This window comes from Symphalangus syndactylus, chromosome 13 (assembly GCF_028878055.3).
Source record: "Symphalangus syndactylus isolate Jambi chromosome 13, NHGRI_mSymSyn1-v2.1_pri, whole genome shotgun sequence".
Taxonomy (NCBI): domain Eukaryota; kingdom Metazoa; phylum Chordata; class Mammalia; order Primates; family Hylobatidae; genus Symphalangus; species Symphalangus syndactylus.
Genome location: NC_072435.2, coordinates 113263385 through 113276609, shown reverse-complemented (window position 1 = coordinate 113276609; position 13225 = coordinate 113263385). Strand labels below are relative to the sequence as shown.

Here is a 13225-nt window from a genome sequence, read left to right as displayed (position 1 = left end):
GAAATGGCACTAATGATCATGGCTGATGCGCCACGTGTATGTATACTCTGTAGTGTTTGTATTAATGGGCTAATATATGCCAAAGGTCTGTTCGACAGTAGTGCTTGGCACACGGTAACACAACAGACAGCAGATCTACTATTATTTTTCTTTCTTGCTTGCTTTTTTCTTTTCTTTCTTTCTTCTTTTTTTTTTTTTTCCGGAGTTTGGCTCTTGTTGCCCAGGCTGGAGTGCATTGGCACGACCTTGGCTCACTGCAACCTCCGCCTCCCAGGTTCAAGTGATTCTCCTGCCTCAGCGTCCTGAGTAGCTGGGATTACAGGTGCCCGCCATATACAAAAATAATTTTTTGCATTTTTGGTAGAGACAGGGTTTCACCATGTTGGCCAAGCTGGTCTCGAACTCCTGACTTCGGGTGATCCACCCGTCTTGGCCTCCCAAAGTATTGTGATTACAGGTGTGAGTCACCGCACCCGGCCATATTTTTCTTATTTCTTATTTTCTTCTTTCTTCTCCTCCTCTTCCTTTCCTTCATCATCACCCATTTTTACCTGTGTCTCTGTGTATATCCTCATGTATTTTTCCCGTGCCTAGCTCATCCATCAGGGAGCTTTCAAATTCACCAGGTCGGAGCCTGATTTTTCATCAAGAAGTTGTGTGTAGTGTGGATGCTTTGTTAATGTTGGTTCCTTCTGTTGGGCCTTCTGTTTGTCCCTCTGACTGCTAAGGTGATTCCAAAGACCAGGGCTCCTGGCTTTTCCCTCTTCTGTGCAAAGCCCTTTCTGGGCGGATGCATTTCTCAGAAGACATCAACAGCTAGACCTGTGCAAGGGGAGAAGAATCCTCCCTCCTTTCACTTCTCTCTCTTTCTGTGCACTAGAAATGAAAATGTCTACGGAAAAATGTCTGTTATTCTACTCCTGAGACCGTAGGCACCAGGGATGCACAAAATTCTGCCTCTGTGTCTGCATGACTTGTTATCAGAAAATTAGAGTAGAAAAGAAGCTTTTGTTCAGCTATGGAGACATCTTAATAGGTGCTTTGATTGTTAAGCAGAAGTTTCTGTATCGGTTTAATTGCTGTAAATGTTGTTTGCCTTCTCTGTTATGATAAGGCCTGGATTTTCATATATTTTTTCCCCTTCCCTTTCAACAGTTTTCCATTGCTTTAAGGCTTGCATTGGCAAGTTTAATGAAATCCAAACGAAGAAAGCAAAGAGAGGATCTCAAAGTTCAAATCTTCACGCCCACGTAGGAAGCCGTGTGGAGGTTATTATTGCTTGAGACTAATGATGCTGCAGCTGCTTAATGTAATTGACAGAATTCACCCCTTCAACCAGATATTGGGAAATGAGACCAAACTACTAAACTTAATTACATCTATTTTTTGAAAAGGAGCTATAATTGAGAATAACTGAATAACTAGGCTATGAACCTGATAGTGAGATGTGCTTACAATAAAAGAGGATTTGTTCTCTGCTGAGTTAAGCCTCAGAAGCACCATCTGGGGGATTTTTGGTGGAGGGGTGGTAGTAAGGGAGGGAGTTGGCTAGAGAAGCAGAGAAACATCTAGATCAGGAATTCTCTACCTTGGTGCTATTGACATTTTGGGCTGTTTAATTCTTTATTATGGGAGTCTGCCCTGTGCATTATAAGATGTTACACAGTATCCCTGCTCTCTCCCCACCAGATGCTGGTAACACACACATATACACACACACACACACAGACAGACACACACAGTGTGGCAACCAAAAATGTCCCCAGACATTGCCAGATATCCCCTTGGGGGAAAAGCACTCCTCTGGTTGAGAACAGGGGTGCAGGGGCTCCTGGAAGACTTTCAAACAATTGCAGAGTTATTCATTGAGAATCTGCAGGTGCCTGGCTGTGTGGCCTTTAGCAAGTCACTGCACTTCTCTGAGCTCCTTTTGTTTTCCTTTGCACAATGGAAATAATGATAGCCTGACCACACAGAGGAATAGCTTCCAGGTATAAAATGCATAGCATGATGCCCAGCACCTATTGAGTAATCAATAAACTCGGTGTTTCTATTATAATAATCTTGGATTCAGCAAACATGTATTAAGTACTTTGTTTCAGGCACTACTCTTTGAGGTGGTGATGGAAAGATGAGATGTGGTTCCTGCTCTTGCAGAGGTGGAAAATATATGTGGACCTTTTGGTACAATCTTATTCTTCACCCGTGGCAGACATTGCTAATCGGTTTCAGTGCCCTTTCCTGTTGAGCCTCAGAATCCATTTTAACACACTTCTTTGGGCAGCCACTACTAGTGGCCCCTGAAATGAAACCCATTTAGCACTCCTAGTTTTGTAGATTCCCTTGTGAGGACGCTAACCCTTCCTCTCCAGCGCCGTCCTCCCATTCCCATCCACCCCTCGCACTGGAGAAAGCACCTTAAGGAGTTAATGGGTGGAATCCCTCCTCCCACATCTCACTTCAGTCCCCAAAAGAGATAGGAATGGAAAGAATGCTCTCTTAAAAAATTTCTTTTTCTCTTGTCTTTTCTATTTCCCTCAGAAATGGAAGCAAGTAGTAAAACGTGCTTGAGGTTGATGACATTTAGTTTTTAGTTAAACTAAAGGAATCCCACAGGCTATAATTCTGATTGATAAATCATGCTGTCTCCCTCTTAGGTTTTCTCTGCCCTTTGGGGCTTGGAAAATCATTAGCTGTCTCATAAAGGATCCCAGCTTTACAAGGGCAGAATTGGGATTTCTGGAAACAGCTTTCAGACGGCTGCCAATGGTGTCATTAGACAGAATAGAGGAGCGAGTAGGTTGGGGGTTAAATGCTCTGTGATGGGTTCTGACATGCCCGGCTCCCCGAAGAGAGAGCCACTCCATAACAATTGCTGTGAAAAATGAAGCATGCATTTGCAGCTCCAAAAACAGGGAGCTGGCTCCATCCATCTGGCCTGAGAAATGAGAACTGGCATGTAGGGGGTCAAGCACTTGCTTTTTCTCTCTCTGTCCGGTGGAGACTCCACAGGCAGGACTAGTTCCTTGTTGCCATTGTTTCACAGCTCTCTGTGAAGCCCTGCAAGCTCTGCCAGGAGGATGGTGTGGGCAATGGGCAGTAGGGTGGAGGTGGGACCTGGTGCACAGGGTCTGCGGGAGAACCAGAACTCAGTCTGCAATGGAGTGATAGTACAGTTTGCTGAGATTTAGCCTAAGGGATGAAAGAAAAGACCAGATGGGGACAGGCATCTCATCTGAAGTCATTTTTTTGTTTCTTCCTCATTCCCATTCATCATGCATCCACCCACCCACCTGTCTATCCACTCACCTTCCCATCTTTCCATTCACCCATATGTCCATCCATCCACCCATCCATCCACTCACTCACCCGCCCATCCATCTATCTATCCATCCACCCACCCATCTATCCATCTATTCATCCATCCACCTACTTACCCACCCACTTATCCATCCATCCATCCACTCGCCCACCCATCCATCCATCCATCTATCCATCCACCCACCCATCTATCCATCTATTCATCCATCCACCCACTTACCCACCCACCTATCCATCCTTTAATCCACCCACCTACCCACCTCTCCATCTACCCACCTGTCTATCCATCTATCCATGCATCCATCCACTTACCCACCCACCTATCCATCCATCTACTCACCCACCTGCCTATCCATCCATCCTATCCATCCTGCCCATCTATCCACTCATCCATCCACCTACTTACTCTGGCATAACTTTAGGTGGTACATGGTTGGACATTATTAAAATAATTATCTATAATATACAGAAATTGATATGGCTTTCCACATAGGGTTTGCTTTTAAAATGAGTGTACTTAGACAAAAAAAATTGGAGTCAGCCTAAAATGTTAAATAAATAACTTGGCAGTTGTACAGAGGCATGGCAGAAATGAGAAAAGCATCACTTGCATGGCTGGCACTGGGAATCCACTGCACTCTAACTTTCATGCAAGGGCACATGTTCATTTCAGGTTCCTCAAACCTGAAATCACAGCTGCTGTGCAGCCTCTAAGGTATATGACCTAGAGCAAGTGACTTCCCCTCTCCAAGCCTCAGTTTTTTCTTCTGTAAGGTGAGGACGCCAGCAACCCCTATTCTTGGGGTTGTTTTGAGAATGTAGCAAGCTAAGGCATGTGAATCACTTAGCACATGCTTGGCACACACCAAGCACTCCGTAAATGGAAGTGATGCTCACTTTTATTCATTCCACAGCTGGCTTCATTTAAGGCATCCCCTGGCAGCCCTGCCCAGGGGACCTTACGTCAGTTGAGGTGACAAGCTAAACCAGTGTTCCACTTGGCTTTGGTTTAGCAAGTGATGGCAACTGGTGTCCTTCCTGAGAGTGACGAGCCCCCCTTTTCCTTCCAAGGCTTGCCAGAGCCCACCCCAGTCTCTGACCCTCTGTGTAACAGGCTGTTCTCTTCTCTCTGTAGACACACTGTCAGTGCCACGCTGGTCCCCGCAGATCCCTCGCAGAGATCTTGGCAACTCCATCAAGCACAGGTAGGCTGGATTCCTGTGTGCACTGGTGCCTACTTCCCAGCCCTGTGAGGGATGGGGGCTCTGGCCGCTGCCCTGGGGTGAGAGAAGGCTGGGCTATTGAGCTCCAGCACCTACATCACCATGTCCCTTTCTCTTCTGCCAGGCTAAACTTTAAAGTGGCAACCAGGGGACTGAGACATCTGCTTCTTACTAATCTGACCCTTGTAAAATTAGCACATAGCAGTTAAAAGCCAGGGCTTTGGAGTCAGACTGACCTGTGTTCCAATCCCAGCTAGTAAAGCTTTGCAACCTTGAGGAAGTTACTTAACCTTTCTGAGGCTCAATTTTTTCCTTAGATAATTCTGCCTACCTATAGGGTGACTGTGCAGATTAAATGAGATAATATATATGTAAAGTGCTTAGCAAAGGACCTGGCACATAACAAACACCTAATAAACAGTATCATTCTTAAGATTAATGCTTTATGTCCTAATTTTTGGTCTCCTCACCCAGAATACACAAGATTGCAGGTGCTCATTCTCTGGTGTGGTGGAGGTCAGTCCAGAACTCTAGCCCTGCTGGGTGCATGCGACAACCTCTCCAGGGCTATACCTGCCCTTTTGGGGAGGGGGGTTTGCATATACCAGGCATCCCTTATAAGAAGTCCTTTAACTCCCCGAATTTAGCTTTCCCCATTTTGTCTTGGCAGTTCCAGTCTCCTCACAAACTTAGCAGGGTGAGCGGGGCAAGTGTGCTCATGGCCACTGGACAGATAGGCAAACTGAGGCCCTGGAAGATTAACCGATAGGTCGAAAAGCTAATTAGCTTCAGTACTTCGTGTTCTTTTGACACCCTGCTGAGTTTTCCTAGCACCAGGGCCTCTGTAAACTCGCTGGGGGAACTGTTCCCTCATTCATCGATTCTTTCCACTTACATTTACAGAGTTTCTATGCCACGGTTGCAGCTCTGACCAAGACATAAGGCCTGTTCCCCTGGGGAGCTTGTGGTCTAGGGGAGGGTCAGATAGTTAACAGACCACGACAGTATGGAGAGATCAGGGTGACAAGGTGGGGTGATATCAGGGGCAGATGCATCACCATAGCTGGGGGCATGGCGGAGATGAGCATTCTCACAATGGCGACTCATGGAATGGCATCTCGTCAACAGTTTTTGAAAGAAGTATGTTGACAGGATAGTTGTTAAGACTTACATGAGAAAACGTTGGAGGAAGCAGTGAGAAGTGTGTGATAGACACGTCAATGGTCACGCCTTGAGCTGCAGAGAGAAAGGCATCAAAGACAGGGGCCTTTTTTTGTATTTTCCTCCTCACCGCTCTCTGGCTCTGCTCCACCCGGGATTGGCCACGCCCCTTGATCGACCGTGTCCCCTGGACTGGCCCTGCCCCTGGCTCATCCCCATTCTTGGATTGGCTATGCCACTGCCTCAGCCACGCCCTTGGCTCGGCCACACCCCTGGGTCAGCCACGCCTCTGGCTCAGCTCGGCTCCTGGATTGGCCATGCCCCTGGCTCAGCCCCACCCCCTAGATCGCCCAGCCCCCAGGCTCTCTGGTAGTCGGCGAGATTCAAAAGCTGATGCCCAGAGGAGGGAGACAACCTATTAATTTTAGGAATGTCTTCCCAGAGTTGCTGAGACTTGGGATGACCTGCTACTCCTCAGTCTCTCCCTGTGTTTCTCCCTGGGCTTAATGCCAGGAGGTAGAGAGAACTGGACTCACCCCAGCCTTGGTGAAGAAATGAAATTAAAATCCCATCTGCTGCCATCAGAGTCACTTCAGCCAGAGCTGGGGAAGAGGCAGAGCTGATCCCAAGCACAAGAGAGGTCTGGAAAGGAGAAAAAACTGTCACCCACTGCTTATGAAGCCTGCCCGCCACTCCTGTGTGGCTGGCTGATGAGTGAAATACACGCTCCTTCGCCGCCATTCCCCAGAGCTGCCAAATTCTGCAAAACAGAGTCTGCTAAACTCACTGGCTCTGCTGAAGGGAGAGAAAGGGGCTTGACCAACTCCCATATCCAAAACCAGAGAGGGAGAGTTTTCTTGGCAGTAAGCGTCTTTGCTCGGAATATTGCTATTTGCTTAGATTTGGAGGCTTTGGGCTGTGGCTTATTCTGTTTGGAGAGTGGCTGACCCAAATCAGGCAAAACGGTCCAGCAGAGGGATGCAACCTTTCCCTCGAAATTCTCAGACTCCAAGTTATATAATCACTTCCGATTTCCCTTTTGACACTCTGAGGCAGTGGAGATTAGATACAACTCCTGCTGACGGTGACACAAATTGAAAATTAAAATTAACTGTGACCTGGCAACCTTCAGTACTTTTCTTGGGCCCAGTCCTGCCGCTGCCTCATATCTCTTGGGGAAGAAAGCACCCTGGCAATATCGAGGGGAGATGTGCCCAAGGAGTTAATCGAATGCACCTCTGCTCCAGTTGGTTTAGAGCTGTACGCAGGAGACCTCCAAACTGCCCATGCTTGCAGCAAGTGGATGGGGTTGGAGAGCGAGGTGAGCTGATGGTCTGAATGGCTTTCACTTTCAAGGGCTCTTCTCTGCCACTAAAGTTTGGGGTCTCAGCTCTTTCGGGAGGGGAGGGCTCCCTTTGATACTCCCCAGGTGATGTGACCAGCAAGTGATGGAAGATGGTTCAGCTGGTCCCTCAGGAGGCTCCACCTTGCTTTGTAGCTTTCTACAGGCAGTTCCAGCCCTATCCATTGCTCTGTCCCAGAACTGACCTTGGCATACACTAGGCCACCAGGCAATGTTTGTTAAAGAAGTGAATGACTCTTATGAAAGTTCAAGGTAATAGTGTAGTCACAACCCAATTTATCGAGTGCTTACTATGTAACAGGCACTGTAGAAGCCCTTGACGTGCCTGACTTTGTTTAATCTCCCCAGCAACCTACGAGGTCAATGCTATTATTATCTGGACTTTACAGATGGGGAAACTGAGGCTCCAGTGGTTTAAGCAACTTGATTAAGTCACACAGCTCAGAAGAAACAGGACTGGAATCCAGGGTTCATGTGCTTGCTCTTCAAGTACTTCATCCCTTTAGAGATGGGTCAGTCGCCATTTCCTTAACCTTGAACATTTTCTGTCTCTTTTCTACAGGTTTTCCACCAAGTACTGGATGTCTCAGACGTGCACAGTCTGTGGGAAAGGGATGCTTTTTGGCCTCAAGTGTAAAAACTGCAAGTAAGTGATGGTGCCCTGCAGTGACTTTTCGCAGCACCTGATGTCAGCTAGAACCGTGCAGGGCACTGAAACAGCCTTTGGGAGTTTGATTTCTTCACTCTTGGGAGAGTTGTTTGCTTTGTTTTTCAGAAATAGATTTGAAATGCACCTCTACGTTTGGGTAGGCGGTCAGGGGAGAGCAATTCTGAATAAGAATCAGAGCTGATGGAAGATGCTGGAAATGCCTAATGCTGTGTGCTGAGGCACAGTGGTACTTCTCGTTTTCATAGCATCTAAGGCCAGGGGTTGGCAAACTCTTTCTTGAGTTGACCAGACGGTAAATATTTTAGGCTTTGCAGACCATAAGCAGCCGTAAACAATACAGAAACAGTCTTGACAACTTCATTTATTCTAATAAAACTTTATTTGCAAAAACAGACTGCAGGCTGGCTGTGGCCCTCAGCTGTAATTTGCTGATCCCTGAGTTAGAATTTGCCAACTACTTTTCTCTCTCTCTTTTTTTTTTTTGAGATAGAGTCTTGCTCTGTCACCCAGGGTGGAGTGCAGTGGTGTGATCTTGGCTCACTGCAACCTCCACTTCCTGGGTTCAAGCAATTCTCCTGCCTCAGTCTCCTGAGTAGCTGGGACTACAGGCCTGAGCCACCATGCTGGCTTTTTTTTTTTTTTTTTTTTTTTTTTGTAATTTTAGTAGAGACAGGGATTTACCATGTTGGCCAGGCTGCTGTTGAACTCCTGATCTCAAGTGATCCTCCCCCATCAGGCTCCATAAGTGTTGGGATTGCAGGCGGGAGCCACCGCACCTGGCTCCCAAGCCTTTCTCTCCTCATGGTACCTTTTTAAATGAGCGTTGTAATTCTCCCATTTTACAGACGTGAAGACTGAGTCTAGCAATGAAAAGTCACTGTGAAGAAGTGACAGTCAGGACCTGAACCCAGATCCCTAACTCCTTTTCTGCTCACTTTCTGTAGTATCATATTGGTCTGGAGTTTTGCTGAGAAGGCCAGACTGCCCAAGCTCCGCCTCCCCAAGCTTCCTTTCTCTTCCACACCCCCATTCAAGGTCATGGCTGGCAAAAGGTAGGGAGGAAGAAGAAAACTGAGACACCAGATGTGGGCTCTGGAGTCAGACTAAGCTGATTTTAAATCCTAGCTCTGCCACTTGGCAGCTGCCTGACCTTGGGCAAGTCACTTCACATTTCTGTCTCTAGTATTTTCATCTGTGTGAAAGGAATAATAATTGATATGGTTTGGCTGTGTCCCCACCCAAATCTCATCTTGAATTGTAGCTCCCACAATTCCCACATGTTATGGGAGGGACTCGGTGGGAGATAATTGAATCATGGGGGTGGTTCCCCCATACTGTCCATGTGGTCGTGAATAAGTCTCACGGGATCTGATGGTTTTATAAGGGGAAACCCCTTTTGCTTGGTTCTCTCATTCTCTCTTGCCTCTGCCATGTAAGAAGTGCCTTTTGCCTTCCACCGTGATTGTGAGGCCTCCCTAGCCACATGGAACTGTGAGTCCATTAAACCTGTTTTTCTTTATAAATTACCCCATCATGGGTATGTCTTTATCAGCAGCATAAAAACAGACTAATATAATAATCTTGCCTGCCTTGGGTGGCAGTGAGCATTTGATAAATCAGCACACTTGAGGACGTAACACAGTGCCTGGCTCAGTCCAGTCCTTTGTAAGAAATTGCAGTGCCTTGCTGTCTGGCCTCAATCTCTCCCCACCCCCCCCTCCTTCTGTAAACACGTATTACATACCCCTCCAGGTCCAATACTATAAAATAGTCAGTAACAGTCAACTTTATGTAATAGTTACAAATGAATGTGCATCTGTTTGCTTTCTAGAAGTCATTTAGTTTAAAAGATTCTGAGAACTCCTCTTTCTGCTCTAGGCTTGCTCTTCCTTGTCTAGTCCAGGCAGAGGCCTCTCATTTAGGCCCTTTCAGGCCTCCCCACCTCCCTGCCCCAAGATAGAAGCGAGAGAGTGGCAAGGGCAAGCTCTCACTCTACCCACTCTGCCCCACCCCTATCCATACCCTCCACCTGGCAGTCTCACCTGAGTAATGAAGATAAGGTTGAGCATCCTTTCCTCCTGGAGTTGTGGGGAGCCTTAAGCCCCACTGGTATAAAGAGAAGCACAGGCCAGATGCAGAGTCTCATGCCTGTAATCTCAGCACTTTGGGAGGCTGAGGCAGGAGGATCACTTGAGCCCAGGAGTTTGATACCAGCTCTGGCAACATAGTGAGACCCCCATCCACACACACATACAAACAAATAAAATTTAAAAATTAGCCAGGCATGATGGTATATGCCTGTTGTCCTAGCTACTCTGGAGGCTGAGGCAGGAAGATTACTTGAGGCCAGGAGTTCAAGATCAGCCTGGGCAACAGAACTAGACCCTATCTCTACAAAATAAATTAAGGTAAAAAATTAGCCAGGAGTGATGGCACATACTTGCGGTGCTAGATACTTGGGAGGCTGGGGCAGGAGGATCACTTGAGCCCAGGAGCTTGAGGTTGCAATGAGCTGTGATTGCACCACTGCACTCCAGCCTAGGCAACAGAGCAAGACCCTGTCTCAAAAAAAAAATTTGTTTTTTAAGGAGAAGCAGGGGCAATAATTACCAAGCATTAGTACTTCAAGGCCACCTTCCTTTCCTTGGTCCTCTGTGAACCTAGGCTCTCAGGTGATCTTTCTGACAACAAAAGGCACAAGGCTAGGCCTTTAGGTCTGGCCTCCAGGCTGACTGATTTTCTCCACACACCAGCAGCTCTGAAGACCCATCTCATCTGTATCTAGCCCCATCACATTCCGCGGGGGCAATGGCAACTCTTACATCCTCATACCTGCCGTGTGGAGGCTTTGAAGGCAGGTAATTAGATGACAGGGATGTAGCTGGGGTAGTGAGGCTGAACACTTCCCAAGCCGTTTTAATTTTCAGCACTAGAGGCAGAACTCAGAAGTAGCCTTTGCTAGTGCTCTCTGTTCTAAAAGTCATGAGCAAAGCCTTAGGCCCTGCCAAGGGTTGGGAGAGGAGGTTGTGGGAAGGATAGGGATGGGGTGGGGCGGTGGGTAAGCTTCAAGAACACAGACTTTGGAAGCAGCCAGAACTGAGTTTGGGTCCCAGCTCCATTACTAAACTCTTGTGTGAGCTTAAGCGGAAGTGTGCCATCATAGGGCTCAGTGTCTCTCTCTACAACACAAGTGTGACATTAGTGCCCACCACAGGGCTGTTGGAAGGGGTCAATTAAATGTCCATGCTCCAGATTGCAATGTTTTATCAGAGAACATTCCTCCCTATTCTGTCTTGTGCAAAAATGACTCCTGGCAAATAAGAGGCAAAATTCAAAACCCAAAATTCAAAACATGAAGATCTGACATGCTTCAGGAGTTTTGACATGGTGCTTGCAGAAACTACAACAGAATTGAGAGCTATCTCCAGTACATAATTATGAGCATGCATTGCTAATATCACCAGTTGAAGTTGAGATGTGTTCTACAACTAAATTCCTGCAGTTTTTGCGTTAGTTATAGTGAGGATAGAGGGTTATTTATATGTTTGGCAGAATTTTGGATGCACTTATGAGCTGATAGAAGGGTTGGATGAGGGCTAGAAATGGGAAATGTACAGACCCCACTGTCAAGGAGTTCAGAGGAGACACACTTATGGAAATTGAATGTCAACAAAATGAAAGTGTACACATAAAGAGCGGTGACAGGTGACATTTCAGAGAGGTGACACCAAGGATGGGGAGGCAGCTTCTTGTAGAAAATGAGCGGAACCATTTGTTCACTTATTCAACTAATATTTATTGAGCACCTGCTATATATGCACCATGCACAATTCTAGACACTGGGGAAACAAGAGTGAATAAAAGAGACAAAATCCCTTCCCTAGTTTCTATGCTGGGGCATGGGTAGGAGTTGGGCAGACAGTAAGTAAATTAGTAAATTAGGTCATATGATACGATGATGCAAAATGCTAAGAAGATGGACAAAGCAGAGAAGGATCAGGATGGGGGCTGCAATTTCAATTAAAGTGTTCAGGGATGGTCTCATACCTGAGTGAGAACTTGGCAAAAGTAGAAGTGTGTGATCTGGGTCATTTCCTGTCCTCTGAAAGCCCCTCCCGAAGCCTGGGTTTGAACCTTCCCTGGAGGGAGTGATTTTTTTTTTTTTTTTTTTCCACCCAGAGCAAATCCAGTTCTGTTACTGCTGGAAACTCCCTGGGTGACAGGGATTGGACTGGCTTCATGCTATTCTACACATGGTCCCTGGACCAGCACCATCAGCATCACCTGACACCTGGCTAGAAATGCACATTCTCGGGGCCCACTCCAGACCTGCCAAATCAGAATTTGCATTTTAAGATGGTCCTTGATGTGGTTTGGCTGTGTCCCCACCCAAATCTCATCTTGAATTGTAGCTCCCATAATTCCCATGTGTTGTGGGAGGGACCCGGCAGGAGATAATTGAATCGTGGTGGCCGTTTCCTGCATACTGTTCTTGTGGTAGTGAATAAGTCTCAAGAGATCTGATGGTTTTATAAGGGGAAACCCCTTTCGCTTGATTTTTCATTCTCTCTTGTCTCGCCGCCTTTGGGCTTCCACCATGATTGTGAGGCCTCCCCAGCCACATGGAACTGTGAGTCCATTAAACTTCTTTTTCTTTATAAATTACCCAGTCTCAGGTATGTCTTTATCAGCAGCATGGAAGCAGGCTAATACAGTCCTGGTGATTCTTTTGCACATTAACATTTGAGAAACACTTCTCTAGGTGATCTCCAAATTTCTTTCCTGAGCTACTTTTCATGTTCTAGATGATGGTTCCCAAACTTGAGTGTGCATAAGAATCCCCTGGAGGGTTTATTAAAAAACAAAAATCAGCTTTCTGGGCTCCACTCCTAGAATCTCAGGTTCAATACCTCTGGGGCAGACTCCTAGAATGTCTATTTCTATCAAGTTCCCAGGCCGTGCTGAGGCTGCTGGCCCTTGGACCCCAGTTTGCAAACCACCACTCTACATTAGAGGTAGTAGTTTAAAAAACAAAATCAAGCTTTATTGTCCAGCTGGACATGTCATAACGCGAGATGTTTGTGTAAGTCTTTGCTGATGGTTTTTCAGGCTCTTCTGTTCTTACACGCCTTAGCTGCACTCTATAGATAGGAATCTTTTTCATCATCATCTGCCCAGCAAATTCATCCAGTAAATATTGGTGTGATGAGCCTAAAAGATAACATGTGATTAGGAGTCAGGCAGGGTGGCTCACGCCTGTAATCCCAGCACTTTGGGAGGCTGAGGCGGGTGGATCATTTGAGGTCAGGAGTTCAAGACCATCCTGGCCAACATGGTGAAACCCCGTCTCCACTAAAACTACAAAAAAATCAGCTGAGTTTGGTGGTAGGCACCTGTAATCCCAGCTACTCAGAAGGCTGAGGCAGGAGAATCACTTGAATCTGGGAGGTGGAGGTTGCAGTGAGCTGACATTGCACTACTGCACTC

The 13225-nt window shown here is 46.7% G+C and overlaps 1 protein-coding gene across 2 annotated transcripts in view; it reads left to right on the top strand.

Moving 5' to 3' along the window:
• The window catches only part of KSR2 (kinase suppressor of ras 2), a 526538-nt gene that overhangs the window by 393328 nt on the left and 119985 nt on the right, over positions 1-13225 (top strand). For both annotated transcript variants that reach the window (XM_055235579.2, XM_055235580.2), the window contains exons 6-7: positions 4457-4526; positions 7631-7714. In XM_055235579.2, coding sequence (XP_055091554.1) covers positions 4457-4526; positions 7631-7714 — 154 coding nt within the window. The remainder of the gene's footprint in view (positions 1-4456; positions 4527-7630; positions 7715-13225) is intronic.